Source organism: Camelina sativa, chromosome 13, assembly GCF_030686135.1.
Source record: "Camelina sativa cultivar CO46 ecotype springtype chromosome 13, ASM3068613v1".
Lineage (NCBI taxonomy): Eukaryota > Viridiplantae > Streptophyta > Magnoliopsida > Brassicales > Brassicaceae > Camelina > Camelina sativa.
Window position 1 is genome coordinate 7,024,540 of NC_141892.1, and position 12,454 is coordinate 7,036,993.

Here is a 12,454-nt window from a genome sequence, read left to right on the forward strand (position 1 = left end):
TATAATTAGAAGTAAATTTTTTATTGGAAACTAATAATTATTTTTTAAAATTATTAGCTAATATTTAAATCACATTATTAACCTTACCAAAAAAAAAAAAAATTGTGTTATGCAAATTTTTACACTTGATAAAGTTAGACAAATGTTTTTTTTTGGTGGTATATTGGTACTTTTCAGTTAATATACCGTATTGCCCTTTTTCTTTTTCCAAATTTGTAGAATATATTTTAATCTCTTTAATTACACAAAATAGTCGTTTTATACAACAACTTAGGAAAAAAATAAAAATTATACATGTGTATGAACGGACTTGCTTGAATGAAAATAACGCGTGTATGGCGTTTACACTCTCTATTGAGTTTATTATGGTCCAAAAACGAGTTCTTTCAAAGATCTAAACGGCGAGTTGTGACCATAAGCCACTGCATCTCTCCACAAAGCCAGTCCTGTTTCACACAAATGGGGAATTAAACACGCATTTTTGTTCAGTTTTATGAACAAAAGTATAATTGGAAGGATAATCAAAGAGAGTCTGCCAACCTATCCATGAGATCAAACCAATTGTAGCTACCGCAAAGAATGACTTGCTGGTGCAGTTAACCCTATGGACAATACCAAATTATCGATAAACTCATGGACTCAAGACATAAACCACCATTCAAGAGAGGTTTTCAAAGATTCTTACATGTATAAGCACAGGATGTTTCCATATCCATAAAAGAGAGTTGCCCATAACGAACCAGTGAGCCTGCGTCACGGTTTAATGAATATCAAGTGGTTTTGTTACTATGGGTGAATATAGTTTAAGCTGATGCAAGAGTTCGAATTGAGAAAGCTTTAGATTTATTACCACATCAAATCACGGATAAATAGTGCTCGTGGGAGCATAAGACCGTTTCCCATCATCGAGAGCAACATTGTGATTGACGATAAGCCTTTTATGTTGTCCGGGTTTAGGAAATTTGTCCACTGCAATGTAGAAGAACATCAGATATCCAATAGTCAAAGAGCATTAAGGATAACGTTCAAAGAAAGAGAGAGAGAAAAAGCGCTGTTGTACCATTTGGGAAACTGGCATCCACATGAACATAAGAGTTGCGGTCCATCCAGATAAAGAACCAACAAAGCTAACACCTTCCTCTGACAGTTTCCCAGTTCGAGCCTGAATTCTTACCAGACCAAAGTTAAGAGAAAAGAAGAATACTTCATCCAGATAAACAAATTGTTTAAAACAACTACAAATTTTCATAGTTCAAATCATTTACAGCGGCCATCATTTCTATAACTAAAAACTCCTATGTCTCCTGACATGGTGTTTTTGTTAATAAAGCCCAAGATACAACACACGGATTAAAGTGAAGTTGCAACGCCAAAAATTCAGAAATTAGCTCAATGCATATCAAGGTCCACAAAGTTTAAGAATGCAGTCAGTATCTGTAAAATAATTCAGTTCCCAGAACCATGATTCTGTCGATGGCTTAGTTTCCAGTCAAGGAAAGGTTTTGAAATAATCTCCTAGAGGCTAGACTATTAATTTACATCCCAAGATACAACAAAAGGATTAAAGTGAAGTTGGAATGCCAAAGATTCAGAATTAGCTAAATGAGGTCCACAAAGTTTCAAGTAAAGGTTTTGAAATAATCTCCTAGAGGCTAGAGTGAACGATATGACTAACCAATGTGAACGCATTATTTTCGAGCAAATTTTGGCAAGAAAGTATTTGAAAGCTTACCATAATAATAGCCGCTAGAGCAATAGCAAAAGCAGTTGTCCCAGGCAAGATACTGTTTGGTACAAGGGGGACAAAAGTTGACCACATGATCTGCAATTTCATATTCAGATTTATATAAACATGTGTCAGCTCTAATGCCTTTGGATTACATGTCAATAGAATCTATTAATGCGAAACCAAAACTTGAGGGGGGTAAAGAGTAGTAAAAGAGAGATTACTTGAGGAAGAACAGAGAGTCCACCAATAGTGATAAAGTCTTCCCACAGTAGCCACAAAGGTTTGCTAAGCTTACCGAAATAGTACAAACAGTTCAATATGAGTCCCATCGTAATAACAACAGAAGTAGCAACAAAATACTGCATAGGCATAGCTTCAGCCATCGTGAGCTGAGCAAGGACAATGTGAGTAGAGACCACTCCGAGCGTTTGCACTGTAGCTGCTTCTTTCTCTCTCTTCTTTGCAAAATACGAAAGCAACGAAAGGTTTCCTAACAAACCAACCAACATTCCCTGTATTCAAAAAATGGTGCAGTTTCACACTCAAGAAACAGAATGAATTCCCCCTTTTCTATAATAAAGTTTCATAAACTAAATCAAACAGGTTTAAGAGTAAAGAGTTTCTCATGGATCAAGATAGTAATTACCAGCCATGGAACAGCAGAAAGGGCGGTATTGTTTCCCGCCAAAAGATTCTGGGAATTGAGGATGATCTGAGGCAATTGGAGCATAAGAAAGGGAATGTTTGCTCCACCGGAGAATTTGGCCGTCCATGAATCCCATTCTTGGTATTCCTTTAGTTTACCAAAACCTGGAGCTCCCTTTGAGATCAAAAACCCCAACAATTAAAAAAAAACATACAAAACCAAATTAACAAAATTCAACGAAATCATAACAAGAAAGGGAATAGTTAATTTGCTCAAATTTTATTTAAAACCTCACCTGCTGATTCTCGTGAGGGAGGTCCGAGTCCGAGTCAATTGCACGAACAGGAACGAGTCGACGAGTCGAAACAATCGGATTACGACGAGTCAGAGTTAAGCCATTGACGCCGGAACCAGAGACAGCAGCACCACCGTGTATACACGGACGCTTCAGCAGCGGCGGGAGGCGGGAGATGCGGGATGTCGAAACGAAGAGAGAGCTCGGAGAAGTCGAGAATAACAAAAAGCGGTCACCACCAAGACCGAGAGATGTCGCGATAGATTTAGCTTCCATGGGAATGGGAAGAATTATTACTACTACCTCTACCTCTTTGCTTTTGGAACAGAACAGAGACGAAGTAAGTGAAGAAAGGGTATATCAGTGAAATCAAAAGAGACTGATGAGTTTTGTTATTGGGGGAAAGTGTAGTGAATTGATGCCACGTGGATGTTATTATCGTAAATTGTAGCCACTATCATGTGTTTTGTTTGTAGTGATCCTAGATTAGTTTCGCTCACTGTCGTGGAGTACAGTGGTAAAAGTAATCAGTGTATTGTACACTATTTAATTAAAGATAAATTCCTTTAAATACCACTACAAAATTTTTTATCCAAAAATACAACATTTTAGTATTTTTTTTTAAAAAGTACCACAAAAGTTTTTTTTTCAAAATTAACACACACAAAAAAAATTGATTTTTAAGGATGTAAAATTTATTGTTTTAGTTTTGGGTTGATAAATTTAGTTTTAGGGTATAGTTTTTAGGGATAGGGTTTAACAATTGCCCTTAATTAAATACGGTCTTCTAAAGAAGGGCTTTGTAAAGCCCATTATAACTACCAGCCCACTTTGACGTTATTGTTCAATAAAAAAAATTATTTCACGCCTAGCAACTACTAACACAATCGAAGTCTCACTCTCAGCCTTCTTCTTCGATCTTCTTCCAATCTCCAAACTGAAAATAAACTTACTCTCGCCTCAATTTCGTGAGCTCTATTGTAGAGTCTCCAATGGAAGGTAAACTATTCTTTAATGATTTGTTACGTTATTCGATTCCATAGTTGGATCCAGTTAATTGATTTCTCTAGTGTTTTATTAATTTTTCCTTTTTGCATCACAAACAAAAATCTCATGATGATCAGAACCTGTTTTGTAGCTTCTTTTATGTAAAATTTCACCTTTTTTTTTTTTCTATCAACTATGCATGTGTTGACTTGAGATCATTTAAGGAAAGTTTTATGATAAGCTCCAATGGGAAACGCGGTTGGCATTGGAGGAGTGTATATGTAGATAGAGATTTGTAATATTAGATATAATATGAGAGAGCTCTTTAGGAAGTGGGTACGGGGAGGTGATAGAACTACAGAAACTCTCTCGACTGTTTTTTTCTTTTGGGAAATATCGGATTCAGTTTTCATTCGATAGCTTAAAAAAGCCCTATCCTTCTTTTTTTTTTTTATGTTTTAAAGTCGTCGAGAAACAGAAATAGAACTATGAATTCTTATGGTGGGGTTTTTTTTTTCAGGCAAGGTTTTACAAAACTTTAATGTAGTACAGAGCTGCTTCCTACAAAATAAGCAGTTTAAGACACGATTCCAAAGCCAAACCTCTGCTTTACTTCCCTATCCAAGAGGGAAGCTTTCATTGCACCTCAGTTCTTCCATGCGTTCCCACACTTTCTCTAAATACCTGTCTGCTATTTCAAAGCAAACTACTTTTTACTGCAATGGTCCGTTCTAGACTCTTGATAGGCTTCAGCTTTTCCACTGATTCCCGCTTTTGCTTTGCTTCTTTACCTTTTTTTTTTTAATTTTCTTGCCATCAGCCCTGCATTCTGTATGGTTTCCTTTTGATTCTTAGCTAAATGATGTGGTGTTTCTCAATTCTCCTTCTCTTGTTGAAATTGGTTCCTTACTTTGGTTCTTTCATTTGCAGCTGCTACGTCAAGTGCTACTGCGCCGTCTCTTGGCAAAATAGATTTTCTGAAGCTTCAGAACGGCAGGTGAACCATACGGCACTTACGAGCTAAATATTAGTAAATTTTCTCTGTTCAACGACATGTAGAAAATTCCTTATGCATTTACATTTTGGAATGGTTCACTTCTTTGTCCCAGTGATATTCGGGGTTTAGCGGTCCCTGGGGTTGAGGGGGAACCTCTAAGCCTTCCTGAACCAGTTTCTGAAGCCATAGCTGCTGCTTTTGGACAATGGCTGCAACACAAGAAGAAGGCTGAATCCCGACGTTTGCGAGTATCTATTGGCCATGACTCTCGCATATCTGCACAAACCTTGTTGGTAGGAATCTAAATCCTTCATTTATTGGACTTTTTCCATGTGGCAATTGTTGAGAGTCTGAGTCTTTAAATTTTTACCTCTATGTGATTGGTCGACCTTTCTTTTATTCTCCATTTTTGCCTAAGACGTTTTTTTCACTAGTGGAACCACTGTCTCTTTATGCAATTTGGAATAAGTACTTTTTCCACTGGCAATTCCATTGTTTGTTTTGTAGGAGGCGGTTTCTCGAGGTCTTGGTGTTTCTGGATTAGATGTTGTTCAATTCGGGTGAGTGATGACAAGCCTTTGTTGTTCTGGAATATTCAGTTTAACTGGATGTTGTTACAAAATTATATTTGCATTTAACTGGAATGGAAGCGATGTAACAATCAAGAATTTTGATAACTCTCGAGTGTAGTGTAGGTTGTGCTGCTGGGTCATATGGTTGTTTAAATCACGTTTCCAATTTAAGTTATTGAAGCACATGTCTTGAATATAGGTTTACGTTTGTTTTGCAGACTAGCATCAACACCAGCAATGTTTAATAGTACATTGACTGAAGATGAATCGTTCTTGTGCCCAGCTGATGGAGCTATCATGATAACAGGTACGTTGTTGATTTCGATTTTCATAACAAGTAGTTTTTCTCTTTACAGTAGTCATCACTTAAGGAGACTTTTCCGTTTTGTACTTCATATGGTATGATGCTCTTATTTTGAGCAGCAAGCCATCTTCCTTACAACAGGAACGGTTTCAAGTTCTTTACCAGTGATGGAGGGCTTGGGAAGGTTGATATCAAAAACATTTTAGAGCGAGCTGCAGATATTTATAAGAACGTTTCTGATGAAAATCTGAAGAAATCACAAAGAGAAACTTCTTCTATTAAAAAGGTTGACTATATGTCAGTATATACCTCTGGTCTTGTAAAGGCAGTTAGGAGAGCAGCAGGCGACTTAGGTATTACTCCTTTGAGATATTTTTTTTTTCAGGAATTTTTGTCGTATAATCAATATAGTTCTGAACTTACATTTATCTGCTGGTAATATAACAACCTTAATTTGTGGCGTTTCTGACTCTTAGAGAAGCCTCTAGAGGGATTCCATATAGTTGTTGATGCTGGAAATGGAGCTGGAGGATTTTTTGCTGTAAGTTCAGTGCTCATGTTTCATACTTTCAGTTGTAGGTGATAGGACGTGAAAATTTTCGGTTCAGGCAGTTTGTTCTTTTAATCCAGTTACCGGTTCGCAGTTGATGGTTTCTTCATCTGAAACCTGACAGGCCAAGGTGCTTGAGCCTTTAGGAGCAATTACTTCTGGCAGTCAATTTCTGGAACCCGATGGTAATATCTAAGCCTATGAGTATATCTTAGCCTATTTTAATTTGATAGTTGATCAAACCTTCTAGATATCAGGTATGTTTCCAAATCATATCCCTAATCCGGAAGATAAGTCGGCAATGGAAGCTATAATCAAGGCTGTTCTTGATAATAAGGCTGATTTGGGTATCATCTTTGATACTGACGTTGATAGGTAGTAACTCCAGCTATCTCTGTTACTTAGGAGAATTTGTTAGATTGCCTCTTACAAACAATTTTATGAAGGTCTGCTGCTGTGGATTCAACTGGCCGTGAGTTCAACCGTAATCGTCTTATTGCCTTGCTTTCTGCCATTGTTCTAGAGGAAGTGAGATTATCTAACCATTTCACCACAACCGTGACTGGGTATCATATATATTCTATATTAACTGAATTTTATATCCTGATGTTCTTTCCTTGTCCATCCAGCACCCTGGCACAACTATCGTTACAGACAGTGTTACTTCGGATGGTTTGACCACATTCATTGAAAAGAAGCTTGGTATGCCAACAGTTAACCACCATTTTGTTCTACTTTTCTGTGAATTTTTCACTGATCCAAACTTGCTACAGGCGGAAAGCATCACAGGTTCAAGAGAGGCTACAAGAATGTCATTGATGAAGCTATTCGCTTGGTAATAAATCTTGATGATCATAGAACTCATGCTTTGGTGCCAATTGTTGTTACATATTTAAGTTGCGCTAGACTTGGTACAATGTCTAAGAGTGTTAATCATAAAAAAAGAAACTATACATTCTGGCAGAAGAAGCTTTACTTCTTACGGACAGTTGATATTTCTTATCGAATATATGAGTTGTGATGTGATGGCAGAACTCCAACGGAGAAGAATCACATCTCGCTATAGAAACCAGTGGTCATGGAGCTCTAAAAGAAAACCATTGGCTCGATGATGGGGCGTATCTCATGGTTTGCTTATTTTCTCAATTACATGTTTGCTATGAACTGAAGAACATAATATGAAACTGAAGTTTGCCTGCAGGTAAAACTCTTGAATAAACTGGCTGCGGCCCGAGCTGCTGGTCAAGGGAGTGGCAGCAAAGTTTTAACAGATCTTGTTGAAGGTCTGGAGGAGCCCAGAGTGGCTTTAGAACTGAGACTTAAAATCAACAAGAATCATCCCGACCTTGAAGGAAGGTATGATTGATGACTTGCTTCAGTTCGTGACTAGTTTTTTAACTTCGTTTATTGCAGTTTACTAACCACTGGAAATTGTAGAGATTTCCGGGAGTATGGAGAGAAGGTCCTGCAACACTTGTCAAACTCAATAGAAACAAATCCAAATCTTAAAAGAGCTCCAGTTAACTATGAAGGGGTGAGTGTAAAATTGCTTTCTCCCTAAAACCTGTCTCCACTGCATAATATAATTCTTTACATCTCTCTTTAAAAAAAAAATAGATCCGCGTTTCCGGCTTTGGTGGATGGTTTCTTCTCAGACTTTCTCTCCACGATCCTGTTCTTCCCCTTAACATTGAGGTAAACATATATGTATAAAGCTTGACTTTTTTTACATAGCCAAATACTCACTCGAATTCTCCAATTGGTGGACACAGGCGCAGAGTGAGGGTGATGCTGTGAAGTTAGGCCTTGTGGTAGATGCAGCAGTGAAGGAGTTTAATGCTTTGGACACCTCTGCCTTGTCCAACCTCATTCACTCCTGAGGTACTTGGTTTCTCTACATTGTCCAGTAACTTCCTGGTGTTTATTGTTGTTTTCTGGTCCAAAGACGAATATCCAATAGCGTCTTGTTTATAATCAAGAATATACCACCTTTTGATCTTCGTAAAACAAATCATTTCTCAATTTTCCAAATCCCTCAAGCAACAAATTATTAACAATCATTGCATTGAGGTTATCAATAAGGGAGTTTTGTAGCATTTGGTTTTGGTCCCCTGATGGAGTTTGAATGAGCCCCAACTCTCAAATTTCCCTTGCTATTATACATTAGGCATTAGCACATCATATTGTTTAAACTTTCCACATCTTCACCGCATATAATCCTATAAAATCATATGATAGGGTAACTCGATTGGAAATGCAGATACCTACTTCTAAACCACAGTAATCATTTTACAGAGAAGACAATATCAATTTAGTAGGGCTTTTGGTTCCCCCATTGAATGCAAATTGACCGCTAAACACACTCTCGAGCTCTTTCACAAACCTTTGCATCGCCTTCTCTGGCAAACAAACTGGTACAATGATCCCTCTCTCACCATTTCTCTTCTCAGCTGAAACGTAAAAGCTAGAGCCTGGAAAATCCGTAACTTTGGCCGTCCCAATACCACCGTAAACCGGTTTCCCCCATATTCCGAAATCGATGTCTGAAAAAATTCTCACATCCGATACCAAGTAGGCTCCGTCTGACGAGAAGCTTGGTCTTCCCTTTGTCACCATCAGATTTGCAAGCGATCGCATGTACTCTTCCGTCACACTAGATTTCGCCTCTTTTGCTAGTCTAAGAGCAAAATCTAACGGTTTCTTAGTTAGTTCTCCAGCGGTTGTGATTGCGACTGGGAACGCAAACGCGTTTCCATAGTATCCTGGAGACAGCGGTGGGGTTTTAAGCTTAGAACGCGCGTTGACGATGAATATGAGTCGCATCTCCTTGTTCGGATCAGGTTGTATAGCGACAGTGCGGTAACACCATAGGAATGAAGTTAGTGTTTCCATATCGGTGCTGCGGTTGACAAGATTCGGAGGGAGGAGCCTCCGTATTGCGGACATCTCCCTGTGGCCGAAGAAGAATGACCGGTCTACGAGATTGTCTCCCTTACTGCCGTGTTCCGTATCAGTTACCGGCATGTCATCATACTCTCGGTGTGCATGTGACACACGGGACGGGACTGTTGCGCTTAGACGGTGACGTTCCCACACAGGAGGAACCGTAGGCGCGTGATAACCCCGGACGAAGTCGCACATTGTTTTGAGGAAGAGCGAGAGACCGAAGGCGTCAGACATTACGTGGTTGATACGGACGGCAAAGATAAAACCGCCACATTTCAAGCGCGTGACCTACACAAAATTATATAATCATCACTATTAACGTACTATTTCGCTCCAACATATTTTTTCCACGTAATAACGTGAAGTCGAACCTATTATTTTCGTTTTGTTATTAAAAAATATAGGAAAATAACTTGGATACATACAAACTAAATAGTAAAATTGGAAGAAAAGTAAACCAAACTTTATTTATATTTGTGTATTTGTAATGTTTCCTTAGTGAAACTAACCTGCATGAGCATCAAAGGAGAGTTGAGCACTTCACTTGAACCTTCGACGCCAAACAGAAGCTCTTCAAAGCAACGGAAAGGAGGCTTAAGAGCATCCTTCTCTTCAAACTCTAAAACCGTCACGTCAGCATCTGCCTCGATGAACAAAACGCCTTCACCGGTGCAATCTACGACCAATTTCCGGTTCGGTCCTTCACGAAGCCTGCCGGCGAACGGGTAGTAATAAACCAGCGTCTCCGCCAGGGCTCTCCGAATCACTGCCACTGGATCAGAGTAAGCTTTAGGGTTGTGTCTATAGAAGAAGATGGTAGGAATGTGAAATCTTAGTCCTTCTTGGTCGTCGATGTCAGAGAGGAGTTTGAGCTCTCTCGGTGTTGGATTCGCCGGGGAAACTAACTCTGGCTTCTGCCGGTGAACCTTGAACGTCAGAGATCCAGACATTGTGGGCAGGGTCAGTGAAGGGTTTTGCAGCTCTGTTGCTGGTATAGTATTTATTTTATGGTTACAAACTTGTAATGATCTCAATATATAGAGTGAAGGAGAAAGAAAAAAAAAAGCACACATTCGTTTACAATTCTTTGATTACCCTTAATTATCTTCATGTATAAAATACTAATTAATTACTGCACACATTTGTTTACTTCTTCCACTATCTTTAAATTAAAATTTTGTTGCAGTCAAAAAAAAAAAAATTAAAATTTTGTTATAATTGCCCAACTTTCTTATCTTATCATTAAATAAATCCAAGACGTTTGAAAATAGCTTGTGTTGATTAAATTATTAATCCCTGTGCGTTACTGCGGTGGCGTTTGAATTATCTTCCGAGAGTTAGAAAATAAACGAAAAAAAAAATAACATTCCAAATGGCCAATTCATCCACGGTAGTCTGCCTTGGCCCCTAGCTTTGGTTTTGAAAAGTCGAAACTTGTTATAAAATATTATGAGGATGTACAATCCATTTCTTGTGTTAGAGTTTTTGGCTTTTGGAACTGTTTAATTTACAAGATATGGAAATTGGAAAACACGCCCTCGAGCTCTTTCACAAACCTCTGCATCGCCTTCTCTGGTAAACAAACTGGTACAATGATCCCTCTCTCACCATTTCTCTTCTCAGCTGAAACGTAGCAGCTAGCCCCTGGAAAATTCACAACTCCGGCCCTCCCGATTCCACCATAAACCGGTTTCCCCCAAATTCCAAAATCTATGTTTGCCAAAATTCTCACATCCGATACCAAGTAGGCTCCGTCCGAGGAAAACCTTGGTCTTCCCTTTGTCACCATCAGATCCGCAAGTGATCGCATGTACTCCTCCGTCACACTATATTTCGCTTCTTTTGTTAGTCTCAGAGCAAACTCTAACGGCTTCTTAGTTAGTTCTCTGGCGGTTGCGATTGCCACCGGGAACGCAAACGCGTTTCCATAGTATCCTGGAGACAGAGGCGGGGTTGTAAGCTTAGAACGTGCGCTCACGATGAATATGAGCCGCATGTCCTTGTTTGGATCAGGTTGTATAGCGACAGTGCGATAACGCCAAATAAATGACGTTAGCGTTTCCATAACGGTGCTGCGGTTGACAAGATTTGGTGGGAGGAGCCTCCGTATTGCGGACATCTCCTTGTGGCCGAAGAAGAATGACCGGCTTACCAGATTGTCTTCCTTACTGTCGTTGTCTGTACCAGTTACCGGCATCTCGTCATACTCGCGGTGTGCGTGTGACACACGTAACGGGGCCCTGGCGTTCAGAAGGTGACGTTCCCACACCGGAGCAACCGTAGGCGCGTGATAACCCCTCGCGAAGTCGCACATCGTTTTGAGGAAGAGCGAGAGACCGGCGGCGTCGGACATTACGTGGTTGATACGGACGGCAAAGATAAAACCGCCACATTTCAGGCGCGTGACCTACACGAAATTGTATGACCGAGATTAATGTTACCTAATAACGTGAAGGCGTAACATTATATTTCCATTTTGTTGTATGAAAAACATAGGAAAAAAACATTCTTTGGAATACATAAAACTCCAATAGTGTTCATTTCAAGAAACGTAAACCAAACTTTTATTTATATTTTATTTGTGTATCTATGATAGATATTTAGTAGTGAAACTGACCTGCATGAGCATCAAAGGAGTGTTGAGCACTTCACTTGAACCTTTAACGTCAAACAGAAGTTCTTCAAAGCAAGGGAAAGGAGGCTTCAGAGCATCCTTCTCTTCAAACTCTACAAGCGTCACGTCAGCATCTGCCTCGATGAATAAAACGCCTTCACCGGTGCAGTCCACGGCGAGTTTCCGGTTCGGTCCTCCATCCCGAAGCCTACCTGCGAACGGGTAGTAGTAAACCAGCGTCTCTGCAAGGGCTCTCCGAATCACTGCTACTGGATCGGAGTAAGCTTTAGGGTTATGTCTATAGAAGAAGATAGTGGGAATGTGAAATCTTAGTCCTTGTTGGTCGTCGATGTCAGAGAGGAGTTTGAGCTCTCTTGGTGTTGGTTTCGCCGGAAAAACTAACTCAGGCTTCTGCCGGTGAACCTTAAACGTTAATGAACCGGACATTTCGGGTGAAGGGATTTGCAGCTCCGTTTTGCTGAGATACTATTATTTTATGGTTACCATTTACAAACTTATAATGATCTAATTATATATAAAGAGTGAGGGATGGCTGCACATATGCATTAAAAATAATTATTGCAGCACACATCCGTACCCGTAATTAGATTCATTTACGTATACAAATGGTCTCTGTTCTTATTCACGGGAATAGTCTGCCATGGCCCCTAGCTTTGGTTTCAATTAAGATGTCGAAATTTATGTACAAGATTATGAGTTTATGACTTATGAGGATGTACCATCCCTTTTGTGTTAAATAGTATTCAAACTGTTCAATTTTCAAGATATAGAAATTGAAATGAATTATAATCTT

At 39.3% G+C, this 12,454-nt stretch overlaps 4 protein-coding genes across 5 annotated transcripts; 1 reads left to right on the top strand and 3 right to left on the bottom strand.

The window, feature by feature from the left end:
* Positions 1-196: 196 nt before the first annotated feature.
* On the bottom strand, positions 197-3,129 carry LOC104735794 (maltose excess protein 1, chloroplastic-like). Its single transcript, XM_010455648.3, has 9 exons — positions 2,671-3,129; positions 2,376-2,549; positions 1,951-2,241; positions 1,733-1,822; positions 1,061-1,162; positions 851-969; positions 686-748; positions 541-602; positions 197-446 (listed from the first exon to the last, which is right to left on the bottom strand). Exons 1-9 carry the CDS (start codon positions 2,944-2,946, stop codon positions 364-366), a joined length of 1,260 nt encoding a protein of 419 aa, XP_010453950.1. The 5' UTR covers positions 2,947-3,129; the 3' UTR covers positions 197-363.
* A 374-nt stretch (positions 3,130-3,503) lies between these two features.
* Positions 3,504-8,102, top strand: LOC104735795 (uncharacterized). 2 transcript variants are annotated; one of them, XM_010455649.3, is made up of 18 exons: positions 3,504-3,669; positions 4,178-4,381; positions 4,588-4,654; positions 4,767-4,947; positions 5,162-5,214; positions 5,445-5,533; positions 5,650-5,883; positions 6,007-6,071; positions 6,205-6,265; positions 6,338-6,455; positions 6,527-6,608; positions 6,710-6,782; positions 6,854-6,915; positions 7,113-7,208; positions 7,282-7,436; positions 7,518-7,614; positions 7,698-7,775; positions 7,853-8,102. In XM_010455649.3, exons 1-18 carry the CDS (start codon positions 3,663-3,665, stop codon positions 7,958-7,960), a joined length of 1,830 nt encoding a protein of 609 aa, XP_010453951.1. In that variant the 5' UTR covers positions 3,504-3,662; the 3' UTR covers positions 7,961-8,102. The 2 variants fall into 2 exon arrangements, with proteins under 2 accessions (XP_010453951.1, XP_010453952.1); XM_010455650.3 differs by lacking the exon at positions 4,178-4,381 and having other exon boundaries at positions 3,517-3,669.
* Positions 8,103-8,200: 98 nt separating this feature from the next.
* On the bottom strand, positions 8,201-10,005 carry LOC104735797 ((Z)-3-hexen-1-ol acetyltransferase-like). The gene is made up of 2 exons (XM_010455653.2): positions 9,536-10,005; positions 8,201-9,314 (listed from the first exon to the last, which is right to left on the bottom strand). Exons 1-2 carry the CDS (start codon positions 9,974-9,976, stop codon positions 8,370-8,372), a joined length of 1,386 nt encoding a protein of 461 aa, XP_010453955.1. The 5' UTR covers positions 9,977-10,005; the 3' UTR covers positions 8,201-8,369.
* A 433-nt stretch (positions 10,006-10,438) lies between these two features.
* LOC104735796 ((Z)-3-hexen-1-ol acetyltransferase-like) lies at positions 10,439-12,190 on the bottom strand. The gene is made up of 2 exons (XM_087480388.1): positions 11,644-12,190; positions 10,439-11,433 (listed from the first exon to the last, which is right to left on the bottom strand). The coding sequence occupies exons 1-2, from the start codon at positions 12,085-12,087 to the stop codon at positions 10,534-10,536; spliced, it is 1,344 nt and encodes a 447-aa protein (XP_087336514.1). The 5' UTR covers positions 12,088-12,190; the 3' UTR covers positions 10,439-10,533.
* Between the last annotated feature and the right edge of the window lie 264 nt (positions 12,191-12,454).

Bases quoted from the DNA above. Each gene is read 5' to 3' on its own strand.
- LOC104735794 (XM_010455648.3), bottom strand. From the start codon at position 2,946: ATGGAAGCTAAATCTATCGCGACATCTCTCGGTCTTGGTGGTGACCGC. The intron at 2,242-2,375 runs GTAATTACTATC...TTTTGAATACAG, and splicing joins TTTCTGCTGTTCCATGGCTG to GGAATGTTGGTTGGTTTGTT. The intron at 603-685 runs GTAAGAATCTTT...TATTGTCCATAG, and splicing joins AACATCCTGTGCTTATACAT to GGTTAACTGCACCAGCAAGT.
- LOC104735795 (XM_010455649.3), top strand. The intron at 5,215-5,444 runs GTGAGTGATGAC...TTTGTTTTGCAG, and splicing joins TTAGATGTTGTTCAATTCGG to ACTAGCATCAACACCAGCAA. The intron at 7,776-7,852 runs GTAAACATATAT...TGGTGGACACAG, and splicing joins TTCTTCCCCTTAACATTGAG to GCGCAGAGTGAGGGTGATGC.
- LOC104735797 (XM_010455653.2), bottom strand. From the start codon at position 9,976: ATGTCTGGATCTCTGACGTTCAAGGTTCACCGGCAGAAGCCAGAGTTA. The intron at 9,315-9,535 runs GTTAGTTTCACT...AATTTTGTGTAG, and splicing joins CTCCTTTGATGCTCATGCAG to GTCACGCGCTTGAAATGTGG.
- LOC104735796 (XM_087480388.1), bottom strand. From the start codon at position 12,087: ATGTCCGGTTCATTAACGTTTAAGGTTCACCGGCAGAAGCCTGAGTTA. The intron at 11,434-11,643 runs GTCAGTTTCACT...AATTTCGTGTAG, and splicing joins CTCCTTTGATGCTCATGCAG to GTCACGCGCCTGAAATGTGG.